Genomic DNA, 21,597 nt, shown 5'->3' on the forward strand with positions numbered 1-21,597 from the left:
ATTTACAGTCTTCTGACCGATTAGTTATGTGACCTACGTAAGGAGTTACAATTATTGGGGGGAAATGAGGTGTTCAAGGAAGGTGGCGCAAGACAACAGGGTGGCTTGACGAAACGTCTGAACCGCAGCAATATTTGCTCGTCTCCGAGCAACCACGATACCTTCCAAATTGGGCTCGGCGCCGATGTGCTCACTGCGGAGCCAATCCATGAAGAGTCGAGTATTCCTCTACCGTAGGCGACATCTGCCTTGCATATATGGACAATCTCCATGTTCGCGATCAGACGTTATGTGCGATGCCGTGGGGCAGAGGAAAGAAGTCTCATCAGCGATATTTGGCTCCGGTAGCAAAATCTAGGAATGCATTGACTTAGGGACTCTCGCGGCGCGTTTAGCGCGAGTAGTCTGCCAAACACTGGTATATGCGAAGCTTTGAGACATTGGGCTACGTTCATCCAAACGCTGGGACTCACCTGGAGCCAATTCCGACATACGCCCGCTGTTCCCCGATGGTACCGAAGTGTCCGTGATAGCTGGTAGGTATCAGTTCGCACCTTGGTCCGGTATCTGCTTGATATGCACGGTCTTCTGGCGACGCCGGTGTACAGCGCATGACGGTCATATAGTAAGGTGATTAGCATGCGAGTACTTAATAGGCCCAGTCGCCGTTTCCGCATGTATGTTCTCCACAGCACATAGCTTACAAGTATGGGATGACCCAGAACGCATCGTGCATTCCGCGATCAATGCGTACCCTCTCCGCTCCTCAGGTTCATCCTCCTCTGAATTGCCGCCTTCACCTCCTCCCCTGGATCGCACTTCGTCAGCCGGTCGTAGTCGTACCACACCAGCACCGAGTCGCTCTCCGTTACGATCCTCCGCTGCGCGTACGACCATATCGCCCCCGCCATGAAAAAGTGCGTCTTAGCCGGGCGCGCAGGGGTCCCAGGTTCACGGTTCCGAGCGGCCGGGCCGGGGTGTGGCTTATGCGCGACGAGGAGCGTGTCCGGGAAGGTGACGGGGGCTTTGTAGTCGATAGAGATGGACTTGAGGATGAGCGAGACGCCTTGGCCGCGGGTCATTTGCTCGGCCTTGGCGGGCCCTCCGAGCTCGTGGCCGAGGGCGTGCATCCAATGGATGCGGCCGGACTCGAGGAAGCGTACTGCAGGTGGGGTGAGAGACAAAGAAATGAGCGGACAGAAGTCAAGGCGTACAGTACCGCACGTTGTTGACGTGTCTGTGCAATAGAGTGCGTTAGGCCAGTGAAAGGGCGACGGATGGTCTTGTAGTACTCACTGAAAGGCGTCGTGGTCTCCCCAAACCACCTTCTGCTCCCAGAAGCTCTCTGGGTCGTATCCGAGCTCTGCAAGCTTTGTGCGGCCCTCTTCCTCCGGCGATAGCGGCTCTTCCACAGGCGGGTCGGGTGAATCGGGCCCTTGTGTTCCTGGCGCGATGTGGTAGGGAGAACTTGGGTCACGGAACTTCTTCTGCAGAGTCTTCACCCAGGCACTTGCATCCGTCAGCTGAGTGTATGAACAGTATCAGAATACAACTAGTAGTCACGTACCTCTATCGTGAACGAGGAATAGCGAGCACATGGGAGCGCGATGCGCGAACGTGCGATCTGCAAAGCTGCATCTCGGCCTGTGCGCCAGCCTGGCCGAAGTAGCCCATTGATGGCTGAGCAGTACATTTCCCTATCACCTGACTACACGTTGGAAGGCAAGAAACAGGTTGACGAGGAAGATGAGCCGGTAAACATGTCGGCAACGTGATGATGGCCGTACCGGAGCCCGCTCGCCACAGGCGCGGCCCCGCGTCGACGCGCACGACCGCTGCGATCCGACGACGACGAGACCGTCGCGCACATCCACCATCGACCACCCGTTACAGTCCTCGCCGTACGACTCGCTACTCCGTCATCGCGTACCTTATCGTCCATTCCAAAACGAAGTCAAAGTCCACGCGACGCGATTATGAGGCCTTCACAACCGATGCAAGTATCATCCGCGCCTCGCTTGATCTTGCGTTTCTTCTGAACGATCGACGACGCGATGACTAGTCCAGTGCATGTCTTCGTCGTGTCTCCAGACACTCGGTCGGAGCGGCGGTATGAACTCAGCTTGACGGTCGGGCAGCTCAAGGTACGGCCCTATTGATCCTATAAGGCGTCGCGCTATCCCGCTGATCGCTGTATTCAAATGCGTCACAGAACAAGCTCGAGTTGATCACCGGCATTCCACCTCATAACCAGTCTATATCCGTCTTGGCTTCAGAGGATGCGACGGAGCCTCTTGCGGTTCTCTCGGACGATAATCGACCGCTTGGGTTTTATGGTGTGCAGGATTGGCAGACCCTGAAGGTACGTCCCCTAGATCTTCGTGTTTTACTCTAACGCCGACCCCACCCGTACGGTCCAGGTCACAGACCTGGATCCTACAACATCCTTCACTGGGCAACTAACGGACACGTCCCAAGTAGATAAGTTTGAGTTGAGCGAGACAGAGTATGCCCAGAGACAAGGTGTGTCCCGATGAGTTGCTCCCCAGCGCAATGCTCAACACAATACAGATACCGTCCTTGCATACAAGCAGCGAAACAAGATCGGGCGATTCTCGGACAGGAAATCAGAAGAGCCTGTCGAGACGCAGAACGTAGACATACCCGTCGGCGCACGCTGCGAAGTCGAGACGTCCGTGGAAGACTTCAAGAAGCGCGGGACTGTGCGGTATGTGGGGCCAACGGAGTTCGCGAAGGGCATCTGGGTGGGCGTGGAGTACGACGAGCCGTTGGGGAAGAACGACGGATCGTGAGTGTGCCAGAGACCGCTCCGACGGGAATCGAGTCAATTGACACCTTCGATCAGTGTCCAAGGGAAGAGATATTTTGAATGCCAGCCCAACTTTGGCGTTTTCGTGAAGCCCGAGCGGGTGAAAGTGGGGGACTTCCCAGTGGAGGAGATCAACTTTGACGACGATGAAGAGATTTGAGGTGAGCTGTGCACGTCCAACCGTTTTGTATGTTCGCCTGAGGGCTAATTCTGAGTTCTCAGACGTTGTAGTCGACCACACTTGTGGTTATTCTGACATGTACTTGTACTCCACTATTCCGGTCAAATCCGGCGTGAGATATTCCACTTCAATGTAACGTTCATATACCATCCGACTCATCGTTAAGCTAGAGTTTTGAGCACAAAATGGGATTAGTTCCGGCGACCAACGCGGGTTGATGTGTTGTACCCAGGCGTCCACTAGCAGAATGGTTTGACTCGAGGCGTAGTACTTACTGCGTCGGGCGTCGATGGGGACTGAGGCGAAAGGGACAGGGTGGAGAGGCAAACGGAAGACGTTCTCTGTCTGGTACGACTTTACATCGCCAAAACTTGAGCAGGACATGAGTGAGAACAACGAGTTGATTGCTCCTTGTAGAAGAGATATCGGAGCTGCTTCTTATTAAATAGAGACCGGATATCGCCAATATGTTTGCGGTCTCGCGAGCTATCTCTGCTCGGTCAGAATGTAAGAGCATTCCACTGCAAGACGTCGTGACTACCGCAGCATCATTGAAGCGGGAATGTGTCAAGGGCTTGAAGAGCGCTTCTCAGTCAGCAGTGGCCAGTTGTCGGCGATGAAGCCACAGTGGCTCCCAAATATGGGGCGTGAGAAGGTACTGGAATGGTCCGGAAGCCCGCCGGCGTTCCCACGGGGGCAGGGGAGTGACGCGTCGAGTTCAGTAATGGGACGCGCGTCGTCCTTGTCTCCAGATCCCTCATAAGCTCCCTCTTGTCTTGCTTCCTTCACTCTTTCCACCACATACTCCACGATCCTGAAAGACATGGCCGACCAGAACCCAGACACTGCTACGGCGATCTTGAAGCCGAAGAAATCGTGCGTATCTTGAATGTGGCGGACTCGAGCTATCCTAATTCATCTTCTGCAGGCCTAACCGGCTTGTTGTCGACGAGGCGACTTCGGATGACAACTCTGGTGCGTGTCCATTGCGTTCAGTGGCTTTACACAAGAAAGGCTGACGGAGATTGCAGTTGCGACCCTGAACCCTGCCACCATGGAGGCTCTCCAGCTCTTTCGCGGAGATACCATCATCGTCCGGTATGTCTACAGCTTACTCAGTCCTTCTTGCGTTTTGCTGATCTCCTGAATAGGGGGAAGAGGCGGCATGATACCGTGCTCATTTGCTTGAGCTCTGACACCGTCGAAGAGGGCAAGATTCAAATGAACAAGGTCGCTCGTAACAACCTTCGTGTCAAGCTCGGGGACGTTGTTAATGTTCACGCCTGTCTGGATATCAAATACGGACAACGTGTACACATTCTCCCCTTCGACGACTCCATCGAGGGTCTTTCCGGTAACATCTTCGAGGTATACCTCAAGCCTTACTTCCTGGAAGGTCAGTTATCGTTTGATCGAGACCCACCGTCTTCATGCTCACACGCTATGTCACAGCGTATCGTCCCGTCAGGAAAGGTGACACTTTCCTCGTCCGTGGTGGTATGCGGACAGTCGAGTTTAAGGTCGTGGATACCGATCCCGCTGAGTACTGTATCGTGGCTCAAGACACCGTCATCCATACAGGTGAGTCTCGTGTTTCGTCCTATCGGCACCGCAATTTGACGCCCTTCCTACAGAGGGTGACGCTATCAAGCGCGAGGAGGAGGAAGCGAATTTGAATGAAGTCGGCTACGACGACATCGGTGGTTGCCGCAAGCAAATGGCCCAGATTCGTGAGCTTGTCGAGCTCCCCCTTCGCCATCCTCAACTGTTCAAGTCTATCGGTATCAAGCCCCCTCGCGGTATTCTCATGTACGGTCCCCCTGGTACCGGTAAGACCCTAATGGCGCGAGCTGTTGCGAACGAGACCGGCGCATTCTTCTTCCTCATCAATGGTCCGGAGATTATGTCGAAGATGGCGGGAGAATCGGAGTCTAACCTCCGGAAGGCGTTTGAAGAGGCGGAGAAGAACTCGCCAGCTATCATCTTCATCGACGAAATCGACTCCATTGCTCCCAAGCGTGAGAAGACGAATGGAGAGGTCGAGCGGCGTGTTGTGTCGCAACTGCTTACCCTTATGGATGGTCTTAAGGCGCGTTCGAACGTCGTCGTGATGGCCGCGACTAACCGTCCGAACTCAATCGACCCTGCCCTTCGTCGCTTCGGTCGCTTTGACCGTGAGGTGGACATCGGTATTCCCGACCCGACTGGCCGTCTCGAGATCCTCCGTATCCACACGAAGAATATGAAGCTCGCCGACGACGTTGACTTGGAGCAGGTTAGCCCATTTATATACCCATCTGTCTTATATCCGCTAATTATATGCGTACAAGATTGCCGCCGACACGCACGGTTACGTTGGCTCTGACCTTGCTGCTCTCTGCTCAGAAGCTGCCATGCAGCAGATCCGCGAGAAAATGGACCTCATCGATCTGGACGAGGATACCATTGACGCGGAAGTCCTCGACTCCCTCGGCGTCACAATGGATAACTTCCGCTTCGCGCTCGGCACCTCGAACCCCTCTGCGCTTCGTGAGACCGTCGTCGAGGTTCCCACCGTCAAGTGGGAGGATGTCGGCGGTCTCGACAAGGTCAAGCAGGAGCTGCAGGAGACCGTCCAGTACCCCGTCGAGCATCCCGAAAAGTTCATCAAGTATGGTATGTCGCCGTCAAAGGGTGTCCTCTTCTACGGTCCTCCGGGTACGGGTAAGACGTTGCTCGCGAAGGCCATCGCGAACGAGACGCAGGCCAACTTCATCTCGATCAAGGGACCCGAACTGCTCACCATGTGGTTCGGTGAGTCTGAGGCCAACGTCCGTGACGTCTTCGACAAGGCGCGTGCGGCAGCTCCCTGCGTTATGTTCTTTGACGAGTTGGACTCGATCGCCAAGGCTCGTGGTGGCTCGTCAGGGGATGCCGGAGGTGCTGGCGACCGAGTGCTCAACCAGATCCTCACCGAGATGGATGGGATGAACGTGAAGAAGAACGTGTTCATCATCGGTGCAACCAACAGGCCCGACCAGATAGACCCCGCGCTTCTCCGCCCCGGTCGTCTTGATCAACTGATCTACATCCCTCTGCCTGACGAACCTTCACGTTTGTCGATCCTCAAGGCAGCGCTAAGGAAGTCACCCGTTGCGCCCGACGTTGACTTGAATTTCCTCGCCAAGCACACGCACGGGTTCTCCGGTGCTGATCTGACGGAGATCTGCCAACGCGCCGCGAAGCTTGCGATTCGTGAGAGTATCGAGGCGGACATCCGGAGGGCGCGTGAGAAGAGGGAGAAGGAGGAGGCCGGCGACGTCGAGATGAAGGAGGAAGAAGAGGAGGAGGACCCCGTCCCCGTCATCACAAGGTACGTCTCCGTCTCCCCGCCTTGCGACACCGCGAGTCTATTGATTCTGACATCGCGTTGATATTGATAGGGAACACTTCGAAGAGGCGATGCGCTTTGCCCGCCGCTCCGTCTCGGACGCCGACATTCGGCGGTACGAGATGTTCGCGCAAAATTTGCAACAATCACGTTCTTTCGGCAACACGTTTAAGTTCCCCGAGGGCAACGCACCAGCACCGGGCTCGGCGCCCGCGGTGGCGGCGGCGAACGCTGGGTTCGGCGAGGACACTCAGGACGACGACCTCTACGCATGAGCTGCTCGGTGTTGTCCTATCGTCTTCTTCGCCGTGGCTTTCTCCTTGTCGATCGGCAGTCGGTTGCGTTGTGTATTGTGTGATGATGGATTGTCTTGGCTTGGAGCTGTGTAGTTGTGCCTGCGCATGTGCAAAATACTAGATCGTCTACGTATGGCCAATCTGTAGTATATCACTCGGCGAATTGCATCTCGTTCTTGTTCTCGACTGACAGATGTGGAGGAGTGACGGCATAGGGGAGGACGCGCGCGGGGTGTCAGCGAAGTGAGCCTGTCCCTCGTCCCGCCTCACCTTGGTCCTTCCCCTTTCGCCGTCGGCCACGCCCGCTGTCCATCCCTCCGTCTTTCTCCGCTCCTTGTCGTTCCCTTCATTCCCTGCTCCTCGTTTCCTGACATAACGCGCCCGTCTGTACTCTGAACTTTGAGCTTTCTCTCTCAGCGCCCTCTCCATCTCCCAACCGTCCTTCCCTGCTCCAAGGTCCGAAGCCGGCCTCATTCGCGACACTCGCAGGCCACGCGTACGGGCCACGACGCTCCAAGCAAGATGGAAGTGCACAAGACGTTCACGTCCATGACGCGCACCGTCTCCTCCACGTCCCTCCGCGAGCGGCTCAGCTCGCTCAGTAGCCTCACCGCGACCCCACTCAACCCGGTCGCGAACCTCCATGCTCAGATCGAGTGCGTGTCGTGCTTGTTCCTCTTTTCCGCTTGCTCTTTTGTTCTTCTCGTGGTCGAGTGCCTTACGCAGGTTGGGATTAACGTCGTACGCGCCCAAATCCGTCTGGCCTGTCACTGTTCTTCGGCTTCCATGCATAGCGTCTGGTATCCTAAGGATCATGGACGGTCATCGCTGATAGACGGGGGGCAGGTTCGTGCCATCAAAAATCCCGAGGAAACGCAGGCTGCAGACGTTGGCGGTCGCGATATGGTCGACGACGATCATCTGGTGCGCGTTCGCGTTCTTTCTCCTCCTGTGAGTACGCCTCTTCCCTGTTCACAGGCACGTCTTCCCCGTCCCAGAGACTCACGAGGCGCCCTTCACACTCAGCTCCTTTCCGCCATTATGGCCATTACTCGCTGCATATTGGATATGGATCGCGTACGTCGACAAGAGCCCGGAGCACGGCGGGCGGCTGAGCCCGTGGTTTCGCTCGCTCCGGTTCTGGAGATATTTTGCAGATTACTACCCCGCGTCGTGAGTGTCTTGCGTACTCTGCATCCTAGTTTGTACTGGCTGTGCTTTGCGTTCACTGACGCGCCCTCGCGGGCAGGTTCTTGAAGGTCAGTCTGATTGCCAGGGACATGACGTAGGCGGTGGGATGGAGATGCTCAGTCCATGCTTTCGTCCAGACGTGCGACCTCCCGCCGGATAGGCCGTACGTGTTCGGATACCACCCTCATGGTAAGTGTATGTCCCCGCACGTAATCGCGTAGTCTTGTTGACTTTGGGATCCGCGGCGCAGGCATCATCGGAATGTAAGCCCTCCCGTCCGCTCTACTCGCGACCCCGCCTCATCCCGACCGAATTCTCGTACCGCAGGGGTGCAATCTGCACATTCGCGACCGAAAGTACGTTCCCCGACCCCCTACCTCATGTCACCCCCCCTCCAACTCAGCGCCCTCACCCATACAGGCACAGGCTTCTCGGCCGCGTTCCCGGGGATCGTTCCGCACCTGCTGACACTAGCATCGAACTTCCGGGTGCCGTTCTACCGCGACATCATCCTCGCCATGGGCGTCTGCTCCGTCTCGAAGCAGTCGTGCTCGAATATCCTGAAAGGTGGCCCGGGCCAGGCGATCACGATCGTCGTCGGGGGCGCAGCGGAGAGCTTGTCTGCGCATCCGGGGACGGCGGATCTGACGCTGAGGAAGAGGTGAGCACGCATGTGTGTTGCAGCACTCGCGCGCGTGCACGCAGCGGAGGAACGGGGCTGACGCGCTGTGACTATTGGGGTAAAGGCTAGGGTTCATCAAGATCGCGATACAGCATGGGTGCGTTGCCGTCTCGCGGGCGTTCGCGGGTGGTCGCTGTCGACGGTGCTAACTGACCACAGAGCCGACCTGGTTCCCGTGTTCTCGTTTGGGGAGAACGACGTACGTAGATGGGCTTCGAGTCGACGAGGGGGACTGCGCAGGCCCTGACGCACGTCTGTTTCGCAGATTTTCCAGCAGATGCCCAACGACAAGGGCACGACGCTGTATACGCTGCAGAAGAAGTTCCAGAACGTGTTCGGGTTCACGCTCCCGCTGTTCCATGGCAGGGGACTGCTAAATTGTACGCCGACCCGATCCTGTCACCGTGCGTGGGGAGGGTTCACTGATATGTCAAATTCACTAGACAACTTGGGCTTGATGCCATACCGAAGACGAATCGTCGCAGTCAGTAAGTGGGATTGCCCCAAGGTGGCTTTGCAGCACGGACACTCATGCCATCCACAGTCGGCCAGCCAATACACGTGGTGCAGTGCGATAAGCCGACGCTGGAGGAGGTCATACACGTGCAGCAGCAGTACATAGACGAGCTCATGCGGTACGTCGCGCGCCCCTCTTCGCCCCGCCGTCCTGTCGTTCTATCGCCCTGTCGCCCTATCGCCGCTGCTGGCAGATCGCTCACACTGCGCATCGCGGGGCCCTGCAGGATCTGGAACACCTACAAGGACGAGTTCGCGAAGACGAGGCTGCGGGAACTGAACATCGTCGAGTGACCAGCCTACTTAGACGCCCGGTGCATTGTCGCAGCCAGCCGCTGTATTTTTGGTGGACTTTCTATACTACTACTATCGCTGTCATCGCGTTCCGTCTCTCGCTCTGAGTTTTGACCCACAGCGGTTACCCGTTTTGGTGCCTGGCTGGCCTTAGATGGCGTCCAGCGTGCAGCTCGGTACTTAAACCTACCAAAGCGCGAACAGCGCCCACGCCGCTCACAAATTGGCGCGTTCCAATCATTCCTCGCGATTGGGCGGCGTAGGTGCAGTTCCTGGTGCAGGACGATCGTGCAGCTGCCAATAATCCTAGTGCCTTTCTGATGCGCGGAGCGCTCGTATGCTTTCGTGGGGTGTGAGGCAAGTGGTCTTTATATCTACTACTTGGGATGGTTGGGGCTGTCGCACAGGTTTGATATACTTCGTTCTATGGCTCCGCTCGCCAGCTTGCAGCTTTCTGACATTGGTGGTTTGGCGGGGCTTGATTCGGGTGCTCGTGCGTTGGCACTTGCTCAGGTGCTACGTGCCGAGCTGGTTCAGCATTGCGACTCGTTTGGGGCAGGACGGAGGTATGTCCATTCTAGTTTGGTATGGCTGGTTTGCGCTAAGAATGCTCCATCCTCGACAGCTCGACAGCTCTTTCAGTGGTGAGTTCATGGCTCGGATCAGTCAACAGAGCCTACGCCCATCGTGTTGACCAGCTACAGTCTTTGGGCGACATTCTCAACGAAAGCGTGTCCATCGTCAGGAGTCTGAAGAACGCGTCGGCGCCCATAGATCAGCTCCCGAACGAGATCCTCTCCGACATCTTCGCGCTGGTACCGCGAGAAGCAGCGGACACCTCCGACATCGCATCATTTGGATTCTTTCATACCGTCGATGTCCGCGACGCAGTCCCTCTAACTGCCGTATGCCGCCGGTGGCGACAGGTCGCGCACGCAACCCCCTCGCTCTGGTCGACCATCTACGACTCGCGCTCGCCCCGAACCGCTCGTGGCCGTTGTCTGAGCGCTCGATACACCGGCGGGCCTATCAGCGTCTTCTGCGACAACATCGTCTCCGACTCTACCGTCGACCTCCTGCAGAGCCACGCAGAGCGCGTGCGGCACTTCTACGCGTTCGGCTCTCCTACCCTCGCCGCGCTCGCCAAGACGAACCTCCCCTACCTCGAGCACTGTATCGTACGAGGCGTCTCGAGCGGCGTCTTCGCGCCCCGGTCTCCACTCTTCGCGGGAGAGAGCGTCCGGCTGCGGTCGCTCGTTCTGCACGGCGTCTGCTTCCTCCCCTCCGCTTCCCTTCCTTCGCTCACGCACCTCATGATCTCGAAGCCCGCGCGCTTGGCATCGGGCGCCACCTATTCCGTCGGCGACCTGCTGGACTTCTTGGCAGGCAGCCCCCTGCTGCGCGAGCTGCACCTGTACCGTCTGGCCGGTTCTGGGGTCGAGATGGCGAGGGGGGAAGTTGAGGTTCCTGAGGGCCGACAGTGTGTCCGTCTGGATCGCCTGGAAAGGCTGTGCGTCTCCGAGGCGCAGGACGAGCGCGAGGGCGAGCCGCTGGGGCTTCAGGTCGTGCCCTTCCTGGACGCCCTCGTGCAGCGCATCAGTATCGACGATTCTTGTACTGTGGAGCTCGGCGAGCTGCAGCCGTCCGAACTTGGCCGGTGTTTGGGGTTGCTCGGCCCGTTGAGGAGGGCGACGCGTCTGTGCGTCGAGCACTCCGAGGTCTGGGTGGGGCACGGTACGAGGCGTCACCGCCGTTCCCTGATACTCGCCGACGCCGAGACGGCTCATTGTGCTCGTGTCGACGTGGCGCTGCCAACGCATGAGTACGAGGACGGCTTCCTGCTCCACTTCCTCGATTCGTTGCGGCAGCCTATCTTCCAAGACGTGCAGGAGTTGTACGTAGACGGACGATCCGCTTTCGGCTGGCCTGAGGACGTCTTTGACGCCCTTCCGCGCGTCGAGGTGCTCGTTGTCCGCCTGGGGCGTGGCACGTCGCTCGCGCCTGCACCCTGCGCGAAGGATGTCGTTGGAGCTCTTGGAGCCTCCTCGACACCATCGTCCAAGGGCCTCTCGGGCGTGGTTCATTGTCCTCGGCTGACCACCCTCGTGTGTGGGGCACAGTCCAACGAGGACGAGACGTACCTCCTCCGCCTGGCGGCGGAGCGCGCGCGCGCCGGCTGCCCCCTTCGTCGACTGCTCGTCGGGAGGGAGGCCGGAGATGGCGCGTTGGCGTGCACGTGCGGCGGGGTGCGCAAATACGACGGCGAGGGCGGCCTCGTGCGGACGTATGATGGGGAGTCGGAGGAGGCGGCAGTATGGCGGGCGAGCCGGCTGTCGGAGCTGGTCGCTCCCCCTTCTTGTCGGGATTGGATGGGAGCCCGGATGTCCCATCCTGCGGTGCTTTTTTGAAGGGACATGTCGTAGATTGTCGCAGTGGTAGCTAGTTGTACAGAATAGAAGATATCCCACTTTCTCTTCTCTATCCCGTTTATGTGGAGGAACAATGAGTGGTGTATGCAGTACATAGAGTCTCACTAGCTTAAGATTGATGTTAGCCGCCGAGTAGCAGCATATCGGGCTCTTGATCGACCTTTTTTCTGTATCGTAGGTACTTAGTGTTCTTGGCAGAACGCTGCCATTCTGCCAGAGGCAAATGCCATTTTGCCGGCCACCAAGACCGCCAGTTGGTGGCAGATACAGGGCGCTTGTCGGGCGCTTGCTGTATATGGGACCGTCGCCGGTCGACCAGAGACGGACTAGCTGCAGTGTCCTTCCACACAACGCGAGAGAGAGGGTTTCCTCCTAGAAATTTGTATCATGAATGAGTGTTTGGGAGGTTCCACATGGGGAGGCTAGGCTTAGGAGGCTATCCCAGTGCTTGACCGATCGGCCGGAATTCTTGGCTAACTTTGTGAAGTCGCTCCTGTAACTGTACTCTGTTGCGGGGAGTGGACGAACAACATCATATACGTAAAATCCAGGTCCTGGTCTTAACTTCAGAGCCCAGGATGATACTCAGTGGCCTCTTTGGCTTACTCTACCCACTTTTCCTCGCCCGAGGCTCCCCAGTAGCGCGTGCCAATCTGCCAATATTTGCCGGCCCTGGCAACTGCCGTTTTGTCATTCTGCCATTTGCAGGAGGCCGAATCTATTCTGCCCTGTACACTATAGGTACTACTAGCCACTTAGTGTACATGGCAGAAATGTTTTGGGCTATTCTGCCGGCAAATATGGCAGAAATGGCAATTGCCATGGTCGGCAGAAACTGGCAAATATTTAAGCGCCTCCGTGGAGAGACATCGAGTCTGGAGTGAGTTCCTCTTGACATACATTCATCAGAGTGCCTTAGGGAGTACCTGAAAACGTTTTCAGCTTACCAGTAAGCCTCAGATGAGGCTTCAAAGCTTTCTGAAGGGGTGTAGTGCATGAAGAGCGGCGTAGGCTGCTCCTCATTGTTCTAGCGCCGGTCACACTTTCACCAGAAAACAAGATCAGAGCAATCAGTATCGCCCTGAGCCCACAGAACGCAATCCTGTGGAAGCCGTCACATAATAGTACCTTTACAGGGCTTCTGTATGAGTACCCAGGCATCAGAAGCCCGCGGGAACCACCCCTACGACCATTTTCCGGTATGAGCGCTAATTATATCTGCCAATATTTGCCAGTGCAGGCCCGCTGGCAGAACGGCAATTGCCACTGGCAGAATGGCAGCGGCAGACTGAGAATGGCAGCATTCTGCCGCGTACACTATAGCCACTACAACCACTGAGCGGCTGTCGTTCTAGACCGAAGTTTCGCGAAGTCCACGTTTGTCATGTTGCCCTTCAAAAGTAAGTAGCTCACTGCCCGTGTCGGCTGATTCTTGCACGCTGTTTTGGTGCCCATCTTCTGCAAATGGGTGTGCATATTCTCCAAAGTGCTGTGCGTCGATACCGCGTTCCGAGCGTGTGGGTCCCAGACAGCAGCGGTCGAAGGTCAGCATGACCATGCAGACACATACCTATTCGGATTCTGTAAAACTAGGTGTTTACCTTATCTTTGTTATCCTCTATTTGTGTTCACACTGAAGACCGTTTGTTACATTACTTGTACAATTGGCTTTGTATCTACATCATGTACTTATTACGCGCTTCGCGCTCCCTGATTATCATCGCTTCTCTCCACTGTTACTCTAGTAGCTGCTTGGTGTCCTGTCTCCAAAAAGCATTGCGTACCTATTCTGTCATGTGCTGGAAAATGCCTGTCACTCTCTTCGACCTGCCTGCGGAACTCTGGCTGATGATCAAGAGCTATCTTGAGCCATGGGACCTTCGAACTATCGTCTGTCTCTACCTTGCAGACTCTCGGTTCGTTGTCCTGTACGACTGGGAAGAAGACCCAGACAAGTTCTGGAAATTGGCTTGCTGGCATAATGGGATTGGCCAGTTTTCCCACAGATGTGGATCAGGATGAAGGAGAACCTTCATGGCTAGGTATCGCACTGGAGTGCATTCAAAGCTGCGGATTCTGTAGGCATCCATATTGCGGCGAGGCGCTCCTCAAGCATAACCGTATGTCCTACGTCTCTGAATTTGAGGAGCCTGTCTTAGGCTAACGCTCTCTCTATCTTGTAGGCGAGCACATTCAAGAGAACGAAGATTACGTCGAGGAGTGCTCTGCAATGACCTTTGATGAGGGGCCTTATACAGATGCGAATCTCACGCCCAACCCTGTTCTTAGCAATGTCCGGTTCCGGCCGAGTACGGAATTCCGACAAGAGACTTACCCACTAGAGGAGGACGCATACTTGCATCGGAGCGACGACTTGGACTGTGACGTGTCCGAGCGGGCCTACATCGGGGAACATCCTATTGCAGCACGCAGCTTTGCGACTGCCACGCCAATCTCAGTCATCTTACTCCTAGGCGTGGTGACAGAGGACCTTCCAGACGAATACGCGCTCGAACTCGAAAGGCCGGTCACCGTATATGACGTCCTCGCGATGATCCGCAAGAGGTACGCCTATTTACCTTGCGCCTTTCGTCCAACAATTACTATTTCTCGATTGCTGATCGAGCAGCAAGCTTGGACAAACGTCTCCCCGCGACGGATGTGGCCAATCACCTCGAGTTCCACTGGAGATGCGCTGAGTGGAATGGCTGGGATGTTGCCAATGCTTCTGAGAATCTTCGGACCACCCGCGACGTTCTATCAGTCTGGTAGGTCACGGTCATGGATCCCCTCCGGACGCTGAACATGTCATTTGGGATTGTTAGCCCGATCCGGTCTTTGGAACTCGTAGAACTTACATTTTCGTTCAGCCTTCGTTGATCTATACGGTATTAGGAACACTGCCTGCAGTATTGTCGGATAGAGCGTTGGGGTTATCAAGTACGTCGTCTTATCTCGCCAAATGATGGACGCATTGTTGGCACTACGCTGAGCTCATTGAACCAGCAACAAAGAGAATACGTCGATATAGCGGGACATGCGCGGTATGTCTTACCCCACGAAAGATACGCGAATCTGAATTTTCAATGACATCAGAGTACATGCCCAGATGTTTCCCGCGTTACGACAAGGGAGGGTGTGTAGCTGGAGGCAGGACGCTATGGACCATGTCTTCCGGGTAGGGGTTGCATGACAATCAATCGCACCGGCGTAGGAACTCTCTCTTCCCCGTCGTGAATTCTGAAGAATATTTGTCGCTCTACGCGGGCCTTTCGGCAGGGAGAAACATGACGCGTACTTGCGAGAGACCGTGGAAGAGTGCTATGGAAGGGGACCAAAGTGTCGCCCCGCTGCGGCATTGTTCTTCGCTCTATGGAACCAGGAAAGACGATATAGAGCTAAGTTTTGATTTTTATGTAGGGACGTGGCTCCCTCCCTCCCGTTCGGAAGCCGGCGACCTTGAAATACCTTATGAGATTGTGACTCGGATGATGGCTGAGGTTCAAAGGCGCCGATGTTGAGTTCCCCTGTCTTGAGTCTTGGCTTCGAACGCGACCCCATCTGTTTCCCGAAATCAACCCTTGCATTCTGGCGGATATCATTTCTATGCCTACCATGTTCTTTGACCTCCCCACAGAACTCATGCTGGCTGTGAGAAGTTATCTTGAGCCATGGGACCCCGCGGTGCGCCAGTCCTGTACGACTGGGATGGACATCCGGACGAGTTCTGGAAGGCTGCCTGTGGGTACGTGTCGACCATAGCCACCACAAAGGCGAGGCCAGCTTCGAACTCAACCCTGTCCTCTACCACGTCGGCTTCCTACCGAGGAAGGGGGCACGGTGTACTCAAACGCATTTCTTCACCGAGATGATGACTCGGATGGACGGGGTGACAATGCGCTTGTATCATAGAGCATCCCATCGCGGCACGAAGCTTCGCGACGGCCACGCCGTGCTCGAACATGTTCTTGCCCAGTCCAATCACATGGAACATGCCATGCCAAATCGTGCCCACATCGTGCTCGAGCGCCCCAATCACAGTGTATGACGTCCTCAATCTGCTTCATAACAGGTATGCTCGCCTACCTCGGCCACGCTCTTCTGCTATCGAGTACCAGTACTGACGGATTTCTCAGCTTGGACAAGCCACTCACCGTGAAGGACGTGGCCGACTACACGGAAAACCACTTGGAGTGTTTCAAACGCGGAGGGGCTGGAGAATCAACGACACTTTCCGGAACCTCCAGACGATTCGTGGGATCTTGTCCGTGTGGTGAGCACTTGGCCGCCTGCGCTCTGCACTTGGTGGTGGCTTACTCGTTTGCAAGCCCGATCACGTTCATGGAGGCCAGAGAATTTCAATCTTTGGGGCTGAGTATTTCGATCGACCTTCGTTGAGCATGCGCTGAGATGACTTTCAAGGGGGCAGACCCTGGATGAAGGAGGGAGTAGATGTTCAGTGGGAGAGCGAAGTGCATCTCCGCCTCCCCGATCACATACATACGGCAGAACCGATGCGCACATACTTCTTCGAAGTATGTTCTCCTGGAGGTGGATATTGGGACTAAGCGACCCCATCGAACACGTCCAGTAATAGGACAATCGTTTCCGTTTCCTCTACTTGGCTTGCTCGCGCGGAGGCCGAATAAAACATAAGTACCCTGACTCAAATCAGTACCAGTTCCATCCGCGAATGGACTGGGTCGCATGCTCTAGACTGTCGGATGCCGTATACGTACGTGACACAAGCCCTTGAGATGTCGTCGGTCCCGTTCTCGATGGTAGACCATTATAATTACGTGTCGCCAGCTCCGATACGGAGAATTTGATGTATCAGACTGCGGGCCCCATAAGGAACGATCACATTGGTTAGCCACTCTTGCAGCGCTTGGAGGGATACAGCAAACCATCTGCAACAAACATGATGGAAAGAGGGAGGGAGCCGGCGAGGGCGGAGGACATGGGAGAAGAAGCAGGCAGGAACGTGGCAGCTGCCGCATTGGACTGGCAGCATGTGACAGACTGACACGGTATAGGCGCCTGTGCCTGCTGTGAAGGTTTGGAGGCGGCCTTGCCTGGCCCCCTTCCCTCCATCTCCTCGTCTTCGTCCTCGTCCTCGTCGACGGAGACTCCTGCTGTCTCCAGCTCTCCGGTCCTTGTACCTCACTCTCCTTTACCAGCTCGCTCTTTTGCTCGCTCGGCCATACACCCTCAACAGTAAATTCTACTGCGTCCAAACCAGAAGCGTCATACTGACACTTTTGGCATCCGTTTTCGCAGTCTAAACCAATCTTCTACGTCTCCAAACCCTCACAAAATCTATACGATGTTTGCATACGCTGCTCTCGCTGCCCTCATTGCCAACGCCGCGTTCGCGCGCGCCGAAGTTGTTCCGACTGCTCCTGGTCCGGGCGACGTCTTCAAGCAGGGCGGTCAATGCACATTCACTTGGACTCCCGACACTACTGGCGTCTGGAAGCAAATGAATGTCGAGCTAATGTCGGGTGACAACTGGCAAATGAGCCACATCACTAGTGCGCCTCCCGTCCTCGCTTCTCGGCCTACTGCTCATGCGTGCTCGTCCTACAGCTGTTGCCACGAACATTGACGGCACAGACGCCACCAAGGCCACCTTCTCGTACAACTGTCCCGAGGTCAGTGCTTAATCTGAAGCTCGTGGCAGAGATTCGAGCTGTATATATGCTTGGATCACGGAGGAGCTCCCTTGCTGGTATCATGGATGCATGGTCGGCAAGAAGCTCGTGGCCTTGCTCACCCGCATCCAATGTCGTAGTGATGCGTAGCAAGCCTCGTCTCATAAGCTACGCTACCGCACATTCCTTCTCAGCCAAGGACATGGCAAACAACGGGGACCGCCCCGCGCTTCCGGCGCGCTGCTTCTCCAGTCTTCGTACTTACTCGGCTTGTTTGTGTAGGTGACGCCCAACTCTGCCATCTACTTCTACCAGTTCTCCACCCCTTCAGCCCCCTCGAACCTCACTTGGACCACCCGCTTCACAATCGCTGGCGCGGATGGCTCCACCACGGCCCCGACAAACCAGACCCAGCCCGACGGCCAGTCCATCCCCTGGGGTGTCGGCGCGCTCGTCGACCCCTCCACTGCCGTCGCGGCCCCCAACTACATCGCATCCTCCGGTGCTGCTGCTACGACTAACGTGGGCACTGCCGCCTCCAACACCGCTGTGGCTGGGACCACTGCCGCTGCCGCTACGACCTCGGTTGTTGCTACGACCTCCGCTGCACCGAGCACCTCTTCCAAGTTTGTGACCGCCCCCGCGGCACCTTCGGCGAGCTCGAGCGCGAACACGAACACCTCCGCCGCCCAGCAGAACACGACTGGTTCAGCAGGCAACGGTGCGGCGAGCTTACTCGGCTCCGACAGCTACGCCGTCCGTGCGGGCATCGCGATGGGGCTCGCTGCGTTCACGTTCGCGTTCGCGCTGTAAACGTTGCACGTCACGACCATAACGAGACCCGCTCCTCTTCCGTCGTCTGCAGGAGTTGCAGGCGCGCTAGGGAGGAGGCGGACGCTTCTGCTTTCCAATGGACACTTGCTGGATCGCATACACGTACAGACGCTCGTAATATGGGGAGGTTACGCACTTGGCGACTCGTTGCGGGTTCATTGACGGGGCTTCATTGCTGTTGGCGAGGGGACTCGGGTACAGATTTGTATGCCTGTGTCTTCTGTTTATACCGGGATGTTTACTTTTGGTGTTCACTGTGGGTCTTCTCCGTTGGCAATCTATCCAGGATTCGAATATACGCGCCACATCGTGGCACATAGTCGCGGAAGACTGAAGTAGCAATCGAACGGGTTATAATCGACGCAGGGGCCTGGTGGCGGTAGTGGATCCGGTCCGTTAGTGGAACATGAGGATGTCTCAATGGTGATTGGCAAGTCGTGGTCTAAGTCGTCACCGAGAGTTAGTACACCCGACCGCTGTCTGATCTGTTGTGCAGCGGATTCAGACGGAAAAAATGGGGTCGCGCGATATGGCGAATTGTGTTACGTGTAATGAAGGACGTGCTGTGCGTGGGCGACAATGCATGCTGATCGGAGCTTTCGCGGGAGGGCCATCCGGAGCCAACGGGCAACGTGGCCGCTGCTCTCTAAGGCAGTTGTCCCATTCCAGGATCTCGTGAGCACATCTCGACAGCCTGACCTTGTTCTTAAGTCTCCATCTAGCCACAGCCATCCTGTTCAGCGCAGCGGGGAGTGCGCCTCGGCGTACACTGTGCGATCCAACCGGACACTTGCTAGGAGAGAAGGCACAAACGTGCCACTCCGACCACCCCTGACCACCCTCGGAGTGGCACGTACTCTGGTATCGTACACGCGGCAGGGCCTTGGACAGGACCGACGATAGTGTTGGTGGTCATGAGTTGATCGCAGGTTTGTGGTGCCAGTGGTTGCGTCACCGAAGACCACCGAAGACCGTTCTGTCAGTACAAGACAAGACCACCACGAGGCGGCGGAGTTGGAGGTGATCTGGGACTTGCACACGCGCTGGCCAGTAGCTGTGATAACAATCGGTCCGCGAGCGGAAGATACTACAGCGGGTGAATCGAAGAAGATTTAACGATACATGGACCGCAAAGGAGGGCGGGAGTTACCAAATGCAAGGTGTAGGCAAATTGTCCGTCATATGGGAAGATGTCATTGCGAAGGGCGAGGCACAGAGACCCGCACGTAATATGGAACATCAGAGAGACGTCTCGACATTGTCGTTTTGATGGTGTCATGGTACGCCACAGTGGACGACTACCCGCACTCAGGCGCGACCTGCCGCGCCGCTGCTGCTACCGCCCGAGTTCCCCCCGCCTCGCGGCGGCCTCTTATGTTTCTGGTTGCCGGGCAGCCACGGCGCGCTCTCGCTCCCAAAGCACCGCTTCTCGTTCTTCCGGAGGTGCCGCTTCAGCACGTCCTTGCGCGAGCACTGCTCCTTGCATCCGCCGACCATGGGGATGCCGTTCAGCATGTACGGAGGCTCGCGGCGGACCCACTCAGGGAGGTTCCAGCGGTCGGCCTCGGAGAGCGGGACTCCGCAGCAAATCCACTCGGGCGCGTCGGGGTCGCGGAAGTGGATGGACTGGATGTGTCGCTCGAGGTCCTTCGTGCGGCTGAACGAGCGGTCTCCTGGGCAGTAGGGGCACGGGAAGCGGTCGGCGCTCCTCGAGCCGGACGCGGAGGAAGCGGTGCGGGCGGACGACGAGGGCTGTAACGTGTCCGTTTCGGAGGTAGGAGAGGACGCGGCGGAAGAGGAGGCGCGGGAGGAACTCGAGAGCGAGAGGGGGTGTACGTCTACCAAAGGGACGGACGAAGTCTCAGGAGAGGAAGCGAATACCGACGAGGACTGGGAGGAGGTTGATGTCGGCGAGGGGTATGGGGAGCTACCATACCGATGGCGGGGATGCTGCGACCGCTGAGATGGGGAAGTTCCGGTCGAGTAATACCTGTCGGCTGTACTATGGCCGGTTGATGGCTGCTGATGCGTGTCATGCGAGAAGCCGGGATTAGGGAAACCATAGTCTTGTCCAGGCATATGGCGTAGGGTGGGTGAGTTCCGTGTGACGATATGGGAGGGAACGGCCTGAGACGAGTATGCCGATGTCGACGCGGAAGAGGGATGGACGGGAAGGTATGGCATTGTGGTTGAGTGGGGTACGTTACGTAGTGCGGGGATATCCTGAGTATTTGCAGTGTCGTGGGTATACCGAGCATGAGGCGACACGTACTGTTGAACAGCGGCTTCAGATCTGTAGTAGCCCTGAGTACCAATCGAAGTGGAGATGCAAACATGTACTCACAAGGGCGCGATACCGAGCGAAGAAGTATCCTGTCGTGGTAGGAAGGTCCCGGATGGTGTATGGACTGAAGCGTCGGTGCGCACATGCAAACTCCTATGCACAGAGGATTCTTGGAGGGCACGATAATGGTTGGGGATGTCGTAGGAAGTTGTAGCGTGAGGCCCACTATGTTGTTGAGCACGATCAGGGGGGCTAGGAGGGGATGGGTGGGAATCAGTTCAATATGTACTTTGGAAATTGTTTATCGAGAGAGAGGTACGTACACGTTATAGTAGGGTGGTTGAGAAGAGTAGACGTGAGAGTGGTCACGCTGTGGTGAGACAACGTGCTCTTGCGAGCTCGCCAGATTGGAGATATGACTCTGTGCCACCCTGTTGGACGTGGCGCTGGGGTGGCACCAAGACGCAGGATCGTCATATGTGGCCGAAGGATTCACGATTCCAAAGTCCATGTCAAAAGCCGTCGAGGAACGGGCCGATCGTTTGCTATCGTCGTCGTGGGCGGAGTAGCCAGACTGACGCATTGTGCAGGCACCGAGTGAGGTATGTGGAGTGAAGTGTAGATCTGGGAAGGGGGGATATCTGACTCGAGATACGTTCGCCAGGGAGAGTACTTAAATGGGAGGCCGTCTGCCTGCGCGCAGACAAGCTCTAGATTGTAGATAGTAGGCGGTGTGCCAGTGTCGGCCGGCACCCGGTAGTAAACCACACGGAGAGCATATTAAACCGAGCGCCCCTACCAATTTCGTCAGAACTTACTCCCTGGTACCGACTTCCATCTCTGTCTCCGCGCGGGAGGGTTGAGAAGGCGGGGAAGGGCGAGCCTCGAGGATTTGCCGCCAGTGGCACAATTGACCGAATGACGAGCGCCCGCCACTCGTGGCGCGCCAGAGAGTCCGCTAAACAAGCACATCCGGCCTGCACCCTCAAATACTGTCCCACGCAAGCTGATCAGGTTCCGTAGAGGCGTTGCACGT

The 21,597-nt window shown here is 56.6% G+C and overlaps 7 protein-coding genes across 7 annotated transcripts; 5 read left to right on the forward strand and 2 right to left on the reverse strand.

Annotated features, from left to right (window-relative positions):
• Nucleotides 1-619: 619 nt before the first annotated feature.
• Nucleotides 620-1,731, reverse strand: DICSQDRAFT_101324 (Thioesterase/thiol ester dehydrase-isomerase). Its single transcript, XM_007363169.1, has 4 exons — nucleotides 1,568-1,731; nucleotides 1,297-1,496; nucleotides 1,215-1,237; nucleotides 620-1,162 (listed from the first exon to the last, which is right to left on the reverse strand). The coding sequence occupies exons 1-4, from the start codon at nucleotides 1,691-1,693 to the stop codon at nucleotides 744-746; spliced, it is 768 nt and encodes a 255-aa protein (XP_007363231.1). The 5' UTR covers nucleotides 1,694-1,731; the 3' UTR covers nucleotides 620-743.
• A 323-nt stretch (nucleotides 1,732-2,054) lies between these two features.
• DICSQDRAFT_54106 (uncharacterized protein) lies at nucleotides 2,055-2,990 on the forward strand (the record flags this gene model as incomplete). The annotated part of the gene is made up of 5 exons (XM_007363170.1): nucleotides 2,055-2,144; nucleotides 2,213-2,362; nucleotides 2,421-2,523; nucleotides 2,572-2,809; nucleotides 2,867-2,990. 5 exons carry the CDS (start codon nucleotides 2,055-2,057, stop codon nucleotides 2,988-2,990), a joined length of 705 nt encoding a protein of 234 aa, XP_007363232.1.
• Nucleotides 2,991-3,768: 778 nt separating this feature from the next.
• DICSQDRAFT_134067 (AAA ATPase) lies at nucleotides 3,769-6,864 on the forward strand. Its single transcript, XM_007363171.1, has 8 exons — nucleotides 3,769-3,887; nucleotides 3,940-3,986; nucleotides 4,043-4,109; nucleotides 4,163-4,407; nucleotides 4,464-4,592; nucleotides 4,646-5,286; nucleotides 5,342-6,363; nucleotides 6,434-6,864. Exons 1-8 carry the CDS (start codon nucleotides 3,835-3,837, stop codon nucleotides 6,654-6,656), a joined length of 2,427 nt encoding a protein of 808 aa, XP_007363233.1. The 5' UTR covers nucleotides 3,769-3,834; the 3' UTR covers nucleotides 6,657-6,864.
• Nucleotides 6,865-7,199: 335 nt separating this feature from the next.
• Nucleotides 7,200-9,360, forward strand: DICSQDRAFT_167581 (DAGAT-domain-containing protein; the record flags this gene model as incomplete). Its single annotated transcript, XM_007363172.1, has 13 exons — nucleotides 7,200-7,333; nucleotides 7,524-7,601; nucleotides 7,656-7,850; nucleotides 7,927-7,936; nucleotides 8,006-8,057; nucleotides 8,119-8,131; nucleotides 8,196-8,224; nucleotides 8,289-8,529; nucleotides 8,615-8,647; nucleotides 8,710-8,749; nucleotides 8,816-8,930; nucleotides 8,994-9,038; nucleotides 9,095-9,360. The coding sequence occupies 13 exons, from the start codon at nucleotides 7,200-7,202 to the stop codon at nucleotides 9,358-9,360; spliced, it is 1,251 nt and encodes a 416-aa protein (XP_007363234.1).
• Nucleotides 9,361-9,786: 426 nt separating this feature from the next.
• DICSQDRAFT_178846 (uncharacterized protein) lies at nucleotides 9,787-11,816 on the forward strand (the record flags this gene model as incomplete). The annotated part of the gene is made up of 3 exons (XM_007363173.1): nucleotides 9,787-9,926; nucleotides 9,986-10,004; nucleotides 10,065-11,816. The coding sequence occupies 3 exons, from the start codon at nucleotides 9,787-9,789 to the stop codon at nucleotides 11,766-11,768; spliced, it is 1,863 nt and encodes a 620-aa protein (XP_007363235.1). The 3' UTR covers nucleotides 11,769-11,816.
• Nucleotides 11,817-13,595: 1,779 nt separating this feature from the next.
• Nucleotides 13,596-18,590, forward strand: DICSQDRAFT_178847 (uncharacterized protein; the record flags this gene model as incomplete). The annotated part of the gene is made up of 6 exons (XM_007363174.1): nucleotides 13,596-13,705; nucleotides 13,872-13,909; nucleotides 13,973-14,354; nucleotides 17,070-17,323; nucleotides 17,379-17,443; nucleotides 17,726-18,590. 6 exons carry the CDS (start codon nucleotides 13,596-13,598, stop codon nucleotides 18,254-18,256), a joined length of 1,380 nt encoding a protein of 459 aa, XP_007363236.1. The 3' UTR covers nucleotides 18,257-18,590.
• Nucleotides 18,591-19,290: 700 nt separating this feature from the next.
• On the reverse strand, nucleotides 19,291-21,300 carry DICSQDRAFT_134076 (uncharacterized protein). Its single transcript, XM_007363175.1, has 3 exons — nucleotides 20,885-21,300; nucleotides 20,622-20,813; nucleotides 19,291-20,570 (listed from the first exon to the last, which is right to left on the reverse strand). Exons 1-3 carry the CDS (start codon nucleotides 21,142-21,144, stop codon nucleotides 19,586-19,588), a joined length of 1,437 nt encoding a protein of 478 aa, XP_007363237.1. The 5' UTR covers nucleotides 21,145-21,300; the 3' UTR covers nucleotides 19,291-19,585.
• Between the last annotated feature and the right edge of the window lie 297 nt (nucleotides 21,301-21,597).

Source organism: Dichomitus squalens, assembly GCF_000275845.1.
Source record: "Dichomitus squalens LYAD-421 SS1 unplaced genomic scaffold DICSQscaffold_5, whole genome shotgun sequence".
Classification (NCBI taxonomy): domain Eukaryota; kingdom Fungi; phylum Basidiomycota; class Agaricomycetes; order Polyporales; family Polyporaceae; genus Dichomitus; species Dichomitus squalens.

Bases quoted from the DNA above. Each gene is read 5' to 3' on its own strand.
- DICSQDRAFT_101324 (XM_007363169.1), bottom strand. From the start codon at position 1,693: ATGTACTGCTCAGCCATCAATGGGCTACTTCGGCCAGGCTGGCGCACA. The intron at 1,238-1,296 runs GTGAGTACTACA...TCTATTGCACAG, and splicing joins GGAGACCACGACGCCTTTCA to ACACGTCAACAACGTGCGGT. The intron at 1,163-1,214 runs GTACGCCTTGAC...CCCCACCTGCAG, and splicing joins CGTCAACAACGTGCGGTACT to TACGCTTCCTCGAGTCCGGC.
- DICSQDRAFT_134067 (XM_007363171.1), top strand. From the start codon at position 3,835: ATGGCCGACCAGAACCCAGACACTGCTACGGCGATCTTGAAGCCGAAG. The intron at 4,110-4,162 runs GTATGTCTACAG...TCTCCTGAATAG, and splicing joins GGAGATACCATCATCGTCCG to GGGGAAGAGGCGGCATGATA. The intron at 4,593-4,645 runs GTGAGTCTCGTG...CCCTTCCTACAG, and splicing joins AGACACCGTCATCCATACAG to AGGGTGACGCTATCAAGCGC.
- DICSQDRAFT_134076 (XM_007363175.1), bottom strand. From the start codon at position 21,144: ATGCGTCAGTCTGGCTACTCCGCCCACGACGACGATAGCAAACGATCG. The intron at 20,814-20,884 runs GTACGTACCTCT...ATCCCCTCCTAG, and splicing joins CAACCACCCTACTATAACGT to CCCCCCTGATCGTGCTCAAC. The intron at 20,571-20,621 runs GTGAGTACATGT...GGGCTACTACAG, and splicing joins TCGCTCGGTATCGCGCCCTT to ATCTGAAGCCGCTGTTCAAC.